Below are 11,409 nucleotides of genomic sequence, written 5' to 3'. Positions count from 1 at the left end.
GTGGCCTGGGTGAAAATTGATTAGATCAGGTGTCTTCTAGATTCTAAATCTTTGATTTAGAAAGATGAAGATCACACCTGGGAGTTTGATTTTGACCTGTTACGTCATTGTAATTTCAATTTTTAGCAGGGTTACGCCTGATTTACGCCAGCACGAGATAAGACTTGAACAGATCTCTGCTGCAAATGGCTTACGCATAACGGCCCCTTTCTCTGCTCTCACAGCAGGAAACACGAGACCCATTTTTTTGTCCTTCCCTAGTCTGCACCCAGCTCACAGCAGCTCCACCAGACCTGTATCATCTATCCTTGTGCTTAACAAGCCATGATCAACAAGCTTGAATCTGCCCCTCAGATCTATTCTTTAATGTCCATTTTGCACATGGGTGAAATCAATCAAGTGTTCAAACAGGGCTTTTTTTAGATAAAAGGCTCTTTACACCTTCATGTTAAAATTACAAATTAGCATTGGGCAGGAGGGGAAAGCAAAAAACTGCAATTTTAACACCAGGACAACACATGGGTATCTGGGCTTCCTGCTGACCCCAGCAATGCCGCTTGTCCTTCTCCACAAAAGACAGACACGTTTAATAAGATGATTCAAGGAGGAGAAACCCTTTCAGATTGCTGAATACACAGAAAGCACAGAGAGCCCAGAAAACTCTGTGCCGAGTGCTTCTGGAGGCCAGGAGGCTAGAGAGGGTGAAGGGGATACCAGTGTACGCTGGCGCTGGGGCCCGTCCCCCTGGGCACTGCTGGAGGCAGGATTCCAGGCTCAGGACCCCTGTGAGGCAGAACTGGCCAGCTGGGCTTAAACTTGACATTAATAAGCACTGATTTCAAACCAGAACAAGTTCTCCTGGTTAAAGCATCACAAATACCAAGCCATCAGTTGGCCTTTGGCAACTGGTTTACAGGAAGGCTGGCAGGTATCACTGGCTTTAATGACCATCAAGGTTCTTTATTTCCATTTTATTGTTCCATTTTTTTCTGTTTGGAAGGGCTCTATGAATGGGGATTGTGGGGCTTGGTCCCACCCATAAAAACAGTCTGCTCTGCACACCCTGCAACTCAGAGCAATTACAGATATGACTGAAACACAGCCCAGCCTGTGCCCCCCCAACAGAAAAAGCTTCTGGTGCATTTAAGGGACATCAACAAAGGTTCTCACATACCTAACTCCAACATATCAATAAACCATCTTGCTCAGATGGAAGAGAAGGAATATTGGGGGCAGCAAGCAGATCATGAGCAACTACCACTAGGGTGATGCTGCAAACAGCTCATGGAGAATCTTAGCCTAGCAACACATCCGTGCGTTCTTCTAATTTGTCTGAAGTGTATAATTAATAAGAAACTAAAACTCTAACCAAGATTTTCTAGTGTGGATAATCTGTTTCAGAAGAAAAGGCCTGAATTACCTAGAGATGATTTCATCACAGAGTCAAAGCAGCCTTGAGGCCATCATGTTTAATGGTTGTGATGAGCGACACCTCTGTAAAAAAGGGCATCCACTCTTTTCTCAGCTGGGTGGACAGAGCTTTCGTTACCTGAAGCATTTCTTACATCATTCCCTAAAGCCTTGGGGAGGGTCAAAGACGATTCTTACAAACCGTGACAGCTGCCTTCGTCACGGCTCTGCAGATTCCCTTCTCATCTGATTTACTGTCCCAACAGACAACATCTCCCTCCCCCTCCAGAGATCATGTTTGGTAAGAAGGATCCAGGAGGTACTTCAGCTGGTTTTACAAGGGGCATGAAACCCTGTAGCTCAGAGCAGGGACAAAAACCAGGGTGGGAGGCAGGTGCTGCTGGAACCAAGCCTCCCTGCACAGGTGCCACAAGCAACAGCCACTCAGCCATCCAGCCTGGAGCATGCCACAGTCAGGAGGCACGATGGTGAAGAAGAACCACAGACCAGAGGCTGCAGCCTGCAGCTCGCACCAACTCGGGAAGCCAGACTGAGGAAAATTCTCAGCTCCTGCAAGAGAACTGCATTTGAGACTTGCCTTTAACACAGTGACCTTCCCTCGGGACGACAGCAGCTGAACTCTCATCGCAGCTGAACTTGGCAAGCACACGAAGGAAAAGACAAAGCTCTGTGCGTTCCTTCCAGAACACGGAGGTTGTTAGGGGCTTAGACACAACAAACACAAGATTAATGACTTTGGAAAGTAGGCTTTTTATGCGTTTTTTCAATTGCAATTTTAAGAATATCCATCAGCGACTCAAACAAGATACTTCACACAGTAAATGAGAACTCTTTATTTAAATTAACTTTCTTGGTTTCTATTTAGGACAGTAGAAAGGCCCAGCTTTTCACCTCTTCAGAATGGTGAAGGAAAAACCTCTTGAGCTGGCCAACACAATTTAAAGAGCAGTCGATTGTAATTTTTACGGAAGTCACAAAATGATGTAACTACTCTGCATATAATTTTGTTTATATAATTTAGTATATAATGCACTGTTCAACTCTGCCATATACTTTGAAAAATATACAAACCTGCTTTAACCACATTAGAGATATTTGATAGACAGCTGTCAATTACTTAACAGTTTAGGACAGTATCAGACACGCCTATAACTTCATTTTAAACTACAAAAAGAACATAAATTCATATAAAATACAACAGATTAAACAAACTTTTTTTTCCGAGGAAAAATCAGGTATCAACTCAATCTGCCATTGTGTGAAATATGAATATAAAATAAGTTACAATTAGTAATGCCTGCATTGTTGAGCTATGAACTGGTTGAATGACATCTTAAAAAAACTATACAGTATTATTGCACTCCATGAATGTGCAGTATCTGGAAACACGCCAGCACTGAAAGAGGTCTTTCATTAAGTTTTTTTCAGGAGGCACAACGTGGCTGCGAGAGAAGCATCCAGTCTGTACTAACAGCATGCTGTCTTCAGTACAGGCCTTCATGGGTCTGAGCCACGCTGCCTTTGGAAATCACCACTTAATGCCTGGAAATGGAGACACAAGCATTACAGTCAGCAAACTCTCCTGCATTAACAAGCAAGCCATCTCCAACACTGCCAGAACAGAGAGCCAAGGCGTTTTCTGTAAGCTAGGGAGAACAGCAGGCTATGTACACTTCGGATTATAAAACTTGAATTACAAGCACTGTCTCCTGGGAGGTCATAACTCCACCAAGAGAGCATTATTATTATTTAATTCTGGGCGACTGCCTGCTAGGATACCATCAGAATGACGATCATTAGCATGAATTTAGATAAGGAGACATGAAAACACAAAGTCACTAAGTCTCACTATCAGACTCTCCTAACCTGTAGCACTACTTCCCACATGGATGGAAATACAACTGAATGGTGTTTTCTGTTGCTGTTCTTCTAAACTCATATCCCATTACATAAAATGCTACACAAGAACAGTCTTGGCATGCTTTGTAAGCTTAAAACTGACATCAATCTACTTTGCAACAGAGTACTACCTGAGACCCTCTAAATCCATACATACAGGACGCTGAGCTTCAGCAAGCCCATCTGAAAAGTACAGATAACACCAAAATTTTTGATACTAAGAAATATTTTTGATACCAAGAAATATTTAAAAAATACAAAACAATTTATTTCACGATTAACGTGGTTTTTTTGCTAAATTACTAGGACAAACCAGACTTAACTGAACAAATGGGACATGCCTGCAGGAATCAAAAGTCAACTGTTTCTCACATTCCCTGCATGAGGACTTTGAGGTAGCAGTCTCTCCAAATTGCTCTCCCTACTTCAGGAAGCCACAGGGGTGTCAGTGGAGGGAGAGATCGATAGGGAAAAAAAGCAGGGTTTGAAGACTGAGCTCTGAAGCAGCAAGAAACAGCAGAGCGAGCCCTGGTTAGGGAACGTGCTTTCCTGCAAGGAGTGAGACTGCCTGCAGTGCTTTGACAGAGCTGTGGTTTCTCCAAACATTATGCTCCATGTGCCACGTTCTTGCCTATGTAAATACGAACTTGCAGAAGCCGCATCATATTAAACAGAGCTCCAAAGAAAATCTGTGTTCGAACAGTGCCAGGTCATTAACTGCTATAGCTGGGACCAATTGATCAGTTTAAGTTGGTAAGACAAGTTGCGGGACATCAGTCAACAGAAATGGCAGCACAGGGTCTGCCTGTTGAGTGGGCTGTCTCTCAGCAAGGTAAAGCCAAGAAACGAGTCTCTCAAACCAAAGCGTTCCTGTGCAAAAAACTGCACCACAGATCACTACTTAAGTGGTTTCCTAAGTGTCAACTGTAAATTTTTGCACCAAGACAGTCTTTTTGTAGCACATCAGTGTTCCTATGAAGAACCGTAAGCCAAATGTTTTCAAAGCCACAGGCGACAGAGGAACACGGATTTGGTTTGTCATAAAATATATAAGCATGGATACAAACCCTCTGCTCCTAAGTGTCAAGGAGTATTTGCAAAAGCTTCAAACAGTATAGCACACAGATGGGAACAAGAAAATGTTCTACTTTCTAGGGTCATGCAATTCAACTAGGTTACAAGTTATAGAGAAATCCTCCACACACAGACTATTTTAAGGCACACAATGCAGTGTGTTTTCTGATCTCTGCATAATACAGTTCACTAACTTAAGCCTTCTGCACGCAGTAACACATCTTTTTCTGCCCAAAGGAATACCAGCTTCCAGTTTTGAAATAGGCAGAACAAACCCTAACCCAAAACCTCCCACCAAAACAGCACCTGTAAAATCATACATGTCAATTTACTTAAGGTCACTAGAGCTGGTTGTCCAGTAAAACACTTTCAAACAAACAAATATACGATTACAATGTTCAATCTGCAACATACGGTCCTTCACACCCAAGTCAACAGACAGCTGGTGACTGGAAGAAGACTTACAAGAAGTTTCAGTGCTGATAGATGGGGCTATGATCGATGATGAGGCATTGACTCCATGTGCACATTGAGCTTCATTTCGTTATCAAGAATCTCTACAAGCTGCTGCATGGAAGGAAGGTGGCCAGACTCTAGCTTAGACCACACTGGAACATCTACCACAAAACACAGAGGGGAGAAAAGCACCATTACATTGACAGAGTTGGAAAACACATAGGGCTAGTTTAAACATAAAATTCAAAAGAGCTAGGAAGCTATGCAAGTTAGTACTATTTTATACTGAGGAAAATACCTGATCAACAACGCTTCAACCCTCTAGCTATACTAAAACCCAGTCCAACTAGGAGAACAAAGAGTCTAATGCTTCCATTTAGAAGTACATCATATGGATTTAGAGGTTCAAAATATCCACTGACAGAATGTCTGAAAATACCTTAGTGAGTGGCAGAATACCATACTGAGTTTTTAAACCATTGCTAAATCTTTGAAACTTGTGGGTCTCATTAGTTTTCATCTCAATCTGCCTAACATCTAAGGCTGACCCTCAAAAGTTCTGCTTACCAAGACCTGGCTTGGAAGGTTCCACTCAAAGTAGCTGCAACCATTATTCCATGCCCACCCTACCCCCCTTGAAATATAAAAGGCAGCACAGTCCATAAATACTTTAGGGTAAACACAATATTCATTTCTGATGTTGACAAATACTTATTGCCTCAAATACCCCTCACTGCTATAGCACTTCATGAACCCACACTGAAAAATACAATTGCTGTCACCTACATAAACCAAAAGCCAGACTGGAACCACATTGTCCCAAAATGCAACCAAGAAACCTACAGAAGTCCAGATGTGACCGTTCACCCCTAGGAAGGCTCTGCTGCCAATTCTAATCAGAGATTTAGGACTAGAAGTGCACAGAGTTCAACTAGTTTGATTCAATACAGTCAGGCTTTAAAAGGTTCTGCAGTATATGACTTGACTTGGAAACTACTATATTGAAATGCATCCCGCACAACCATAAATTGAGATTATAAAGCACAGAGCTAGATTACATACTTGTACCTAGAGCTTGAAGAATTCTGTACTCCATCAAGCTTACATATTCTTTAAAACTATAAAATTATCTGAAGGCAGAGGGTCCGCAGACTCTTAACCTGAAAAATCAGTGTTGCTGTCCACTGGTACTGAGAAACTGGGAATAGCAATGGATTCAATAGGATTCCAAGGCTAAACCATGAAACAGGATAGGGAAAGCATCTAATTAACTAGAGAGTATGCTTCCCTAGTTGATTATTTTTTACTTAATGCACATCACACACAAAGAAAGAACATAATACAGTTACCCCAAGTGACCAAGCATTCCTCTCATAAGTTTTTACATAGCTGTTTTAAAACATACGTAACTGACATCTGTACAGGTTGCTTTATAAAACTTCCATGATTTTAATCATTTATTGTCATATATAACACCTGAAGTTTCAAAACGGATGGCGATTACCGCATGCCGTCATATTTTGAAACACACCACATTTCATAACATCATCCCTCATTGTCCCAACACAACAGCTCTCACCAATCTGTGCGTACACATGCAACCCAACGCGATTCCCTTAAACAGAAAGCTCTCAGCTCACCATTCAAAGTTATTTCAAATGCACCTGTTGACATACACTGGTTCTCAATCATGTTGCTCAGGAAGAAGACCATCATACAAGCATAAACCTAGAAGAGAACAGAGAGAATCCCAGATACTTCAGCTGTGTGAGCCACAGCTTATTTTACTCACTCTTAATAAGCGCTAGAAGTTTGCAGGTGTCTTTGAATTCCCCTCTGCAGTTTAGCAAGTAATCTAATCGCACAGACATCTTTCACCCTCTTTTTAAAAAGATTGCGCACATTGCCTTCCCTAGACAGGTATCAAAATAGTTCTGAAATCACCCAACTCACAATCCTGATTCAAACCAAGTTCCATCTTCTCGCTCCTTTCCTCCACAAATCAATGTACATCTTGACAGCCAGTTTGCAGAAGTACATGGCTACGATGCCAAGGGAACACAAACTGTTTCTACATGTTGCCTGCCATTGTCAGAGTAACACTTCAGATCAAAGAACCACAGGCCTAGACACAAACAGCAAAGCAAGTCAAATTGCATTTGTTCACAAGAACTGTCAGCTCTCTAGCATTTCTTCAAGCTAATCATCTGGAATTTTCTGTGTGTATTGGTGCCTCAGGATGAAATGATGCAATCTTCAGCAACACTGCATCTCCCTCCATCACCAGCACCTTTATAATTCCCTTTTCATGCACAAGGCCCCATTCACACGGTTACTACAATACCAAAAAATTTAGCATGGGAGATAGTTAGTTGTTTACAGCATCACAGACCACAGACGTACCGCAGGCAGCCTAGCCTGGTAGTGTATTTGGCCCATTTAATTGAACAGGATATATTACAGCTTCTGTACATTCAAACTGACTGGTGACAGAGACCCACTGCACTGGGTAGCTCAGTTTGAGGATCTGTGCACCAATAAAATAAAAGTTAATAAACTTATTTATTGCTTTTGTTTAGTAGAATAAATCTGGAATAAGGTTACTATAACTCAGAGGACAACAACATTAATCTCTTAGCACCATCAGTACTGACTCACAGGGATATTCATCCCACAAAGCATAGGCTGTCATGCCTGAGTATGTTCTGCAAAAACACCCACAAAATTTCAATTTGATTTTTCTAACCACCATCTAATTGCATGCCTAATCTATTAAAAGTCTCATGAAAGCAACAACTGCAAAATAGTTATGAGACAATAGAAAAGGGAAGCTGTAATTGTAACGCCAACAACACCAGCTTGAAACTCTACTCCTGAGCCCTAAAAAGATAAAAAAAAAATCTTTTATCATCTTTGTCAGTAATGTTAACCTCACTGCCCCTCTGCAGCGTCATCAGCTTCGAAAGAAATGCTGAGAATCAAAGCTGGGTCTGTCAAAAACATGAAGCACAACTATTAAGGATAATTACGCTACTGTTAAATTCTCAAGTGTATTTAGTTATAGAAGCCTAAAAGTTCTGTTAAGGCTGCAGTGTGTGAAAGTTAAAAGTGGTAACAATTGTGAAGTACTCCCAGAGCACTCTCATGAAGTCATTCTAAAACTGCTTTTTCAAAATAAAAGAATTAAGTATGCTGTTTACCTTATTTTCTTGGCCCCACTGCCAGATACTTGGAGCTTGCATGCCAAAGAAAGCAAATGGATCCTTGCCAACGATTATTAAGCCTATTAATACTAGTTTGAAGACAGACAGGAAGGATGCTATGTGCCTATCAAAAGACAACACATAAAAGTGACTTAGAAGGTTCATAGTTACTACTTCACCACTATATAGCTGTAATTCACCTAATTAGCAGCATTTTGATAGTGTACAATCAAGTGTTTCAAAGAAAATACAAAACTTCTCAACCAAGTTTATCTGTTAAAAACAAAAAAAAAGCAACACACACGAACAAACCCACGCATCCTCAGAAGGATATTATTGTGTACACCACGCATACATTTTTTTTCCTAAGCAGACGTCAAATAGAAATTTGCTTTCCACTTATACGTGTTTAAACTGGATAATACATTCAGTTTCTTAAAGAAGTTGTTCCGTATTATAGAGACATGTCTAATTGACATGCACTACTTCCTTGTAAAGCATCTTCCCAGCAGATGCAGAAAATCCTACAGTTTTTTTTCTAAGAATTAAACCTTTAATCAGAGAGCAAATTGACACCAAGGTATTTGATCCTGTAGCATTCTTACTGTTGTAATTATTACGGTAATTAGGTCAAGAAGTGGTTCAGAAGCCACCACAGCACCTATGGAATCGCTCTCTAGCATGTACACAATGGTTTAAATAATAGAAATAACACTATTTTCATTTTGCCTTTTTCCAAATTTCTTTGGGCTTCCTCCCCACCCCCATAGTTAAGGTCACCCTGGTAGTCTCTCCGATGAGGTCAGCTCTCCCCTAACTTAAGATGTTAAAAACAAACTCCTCCCTCCTTTGCAGCCTTAACCTATTACAGGAATTTGTCACTAAGGGCATAAGCCTGAGCAACAAATGTGAGTTTACATCCAGATACATCACGAAGAAGAGCTGGAAAAATTCACTGTGAAAAGAAGTTAATTATATAATTTATTTCAGATTGAAACATGACAGGCCTCATCATATGGATGTCCAGATGGAAAACTAAGGTGGCTACCTAGAAGGGAGAAGATAACCAAGGTGTATGTAACCATAATGCAAAAAAACCCTTAAGTTCTCATTTTCAATATTATTTAAGCGAAAATGCACATATTCAAAACTCACCATGCTGAGCCTACATATTACAAAAAAGAGAATGTGTACTGCCAGTCATTTGCTTACCTATATATAGGTTGAGGAAGGTAGTTCTCCCCTTCAATTCGGATGTCTGGGTACCGCTGGCTAATAACCCGCATGTACTCCTCAAACACCCGCCTGTAGCCTCAGGAGACACTAAATGCAGACAGACATTGTCACTGAAACTGGAATGCTCTAGGTTAAAGTTGCTGCTAAACTGGCAACACCAGTAATTGCACTGTTCGTAATCCATTCAGTTTAAAATAAAACTAGAATTCTTCATGCCAAAGAAGAAAACTGATTTGCCGCTAAGCTACACATCAAAAATCCTGACAGCTGGCTGGGCACTTGGTTTTACACGAATTTGTTTTCACGTATTAGCACAGACACAACGTTTTGGTCAATTCCACTGAGCAAGGAATTATTTGTTTCCCCCCTAAAAAGCCAAGTTAGTCAGCTTGAGTATCACCTTGCCCTGTGTCCAAAAAAAAAGTTTCACACAATGCCGTTTTAATTCCTCACTAGTCAAATTTAACCCTCTCTGGGACTGCCGACAGACAGGTAACATCGCTCCCAGTTATTTCTCCACACGGGTGACCAGATTAACCACAGAAGAGCGAAGTATTGCAGAGCTGTACTTTGGCTCACACTTCTACCAGCTGCCTCTGTAACAATCGAAATAAAAATTACCCAGCCTACCGCAAAAGAAATCAAACAAAGCACTTTCTCCCGAGCCTTCTGCGGTGCTTCGCAGATCAGCCTGACACAACCCGGACCAGACTCTGCTCCGGGAACCGCAGCGAACGAACCTTCTCGTTCCTCCACGCCCCAGGGCGGCGGCACCGGCGGCTCCGGCCCGGCCCGGCCCGGCGGCCCTCGGAGCGCCACGAAAACACGGTGACGGGCGCTGAAGGCTCCCTTTTTTTTTTTCTTTTTTTTTTTTTTCCCCTGCAAACAAGCTACATGTGCTAGGACTAGCACAGCCCTTCCTCCTGCTCCTCGGTTTTGCTCCCCGCAGCTGACGCCACCGGTAATGTTCCGAGAACCACGTAAAGGTGCCTGATCTCCCCGACCGATAGCAACACAGCCCTTAAAAAAACAACCAAACAGACGAAACCCCTCCACTGCGGTCTTCGCTAAAACATCAGCTCCTCCTAACCGTAACCCTCAGTCGCTAGAACGCCTCGCCTTACACCAAAAGGGCCCGGAAACGGCGTTTTTACCGCGGGTCGCCATTTTTGCAAAGCCCTTTTCTCTAAGCGCGGCCCGCCGGGCGCCAGCGCCCCACAGCCCGGCCCCGGCCCCGACCCCCGCCCCAGGGGAGCCCGCGGCCCCGGCAAGCGAGGGCCGGCACCGCGGGGCCGCGCTCCCGCCGGCCTCCCCCGCCCCAGCCGGGGTCGGGCGGCCCGCGGCCGCTCGCCTTCCGCGGAGGAGAGGAGCGAGCGGAGCCGCAGCCGGCCCTGCCCGGCCGCCACGGCGAGGATGGGGAGGGAGGGAAGGGGAAAGGGGGGGGGGCGCAGGCGTCGGCCCGGCCGGCGCCGCCATCTTGCCGGGCGCCCTCACCAGATCTGGAACTTGAGCAGCGGCCCGGTGGCGTAGGCCATGCGCAGCTTCTTGGCCGGCAGGCCGCCCTGCTCCGCCGAGCCGCCGCCCGGCCCCGCCGCCAGCGCCAGAAGCAGCAGCAGCAGCAGCACCGCCGCCCGCATCTCGCCGCCGCCCGCCGCCGCACCAAGGTCACGCGAGCGCCGCCCCGCTCCGCGCAGGCGCCGGCGGCCACGTGAGGCCGGCCAGGCCCCGCCCCCGCGGCGCCGCCAGCGCCGGGCGGTGAGGGCCGTCCCCGCTTTTCCGTACGGCGGCGAGGAGGCGACGGCGGTGGGCGAGCACCGGAGGCCGGGGGAGGCCGGTGGGTGAAGGCCCCCCGCGCCGGTCCTCCCCGGCCGTGGTGGGGGAGGAGGAGGGCCCGGGCAGGCCCGCGCCCTGGGGGGGCTCCGCTTTCAACGGCCACGGGGAAAGGGACCAAAAAAGGGGGGGAAAGAGAACGGAAAATAAAAACCGCGGAGTCGGGCAAAAAAAGGTGCGAGGGTCACCACAGCAGCCGCAGCACGGGAAGCGTCGCCTGTCCTCAGCGGCGGCACGGCCTCGTTCTTTTAAGAAGCTCTGCCCATATGACCAAAGAAGG

General features: G+C 44.7%; 1 protein-coding gene across 1 annotated transcript; it reads right to left on the bottom strand.

Annotated features, from left to right (window-relative positions):
- Positions 1–2,240: 2,240 nt before the first annotated feature.
- Positions 2,241–10,990, bottom strand: SELENOT (selenoprotein T). The gene is made up of 6 exons (XM_075031183.1): positions 10,794–10,990; positions 9,276–9,386; positions 8,061–8,187; positions 6,501–6,588; positions 4,870–5,021; positions 2,241–2,973 (listed from the first exon to the last, which is right to left on the bottom strand). Exons 1-5 carry the CDS (start codon positions 10,934–10,936, stop codon positions 4,897–4,899), a joined length of 594 nt encoding a protein of 197 aa, XP_074887284.1. The 5' UTR covers positions 10,937–10,990; the 3' UTR covers positions 2,241–2,973; positions 4,870–4,896.
- Positions 10,991–11,409: the final 419 nt, after the last annotated feature.

The sequence above is a fragment of the Buteo buteo genome, chromosome 7 (genome assembly GCF_964188355.1).
Source record: "Buteo buteo chromosome 7, bButBut1.hap1.1, whole genome shotgun sequence".
Taxonomy (NCBI): domain Eukaryota; kingdom Metazoa; phylum Chordata; class Aves; order Accipitriformes; family Accipitridae; genus Buteo; species Buteo buteo.
Note: the sequence above shows the minus strand (reverse complement) of the source record. Positions and strands in the feature narration are given on the sequence as shown.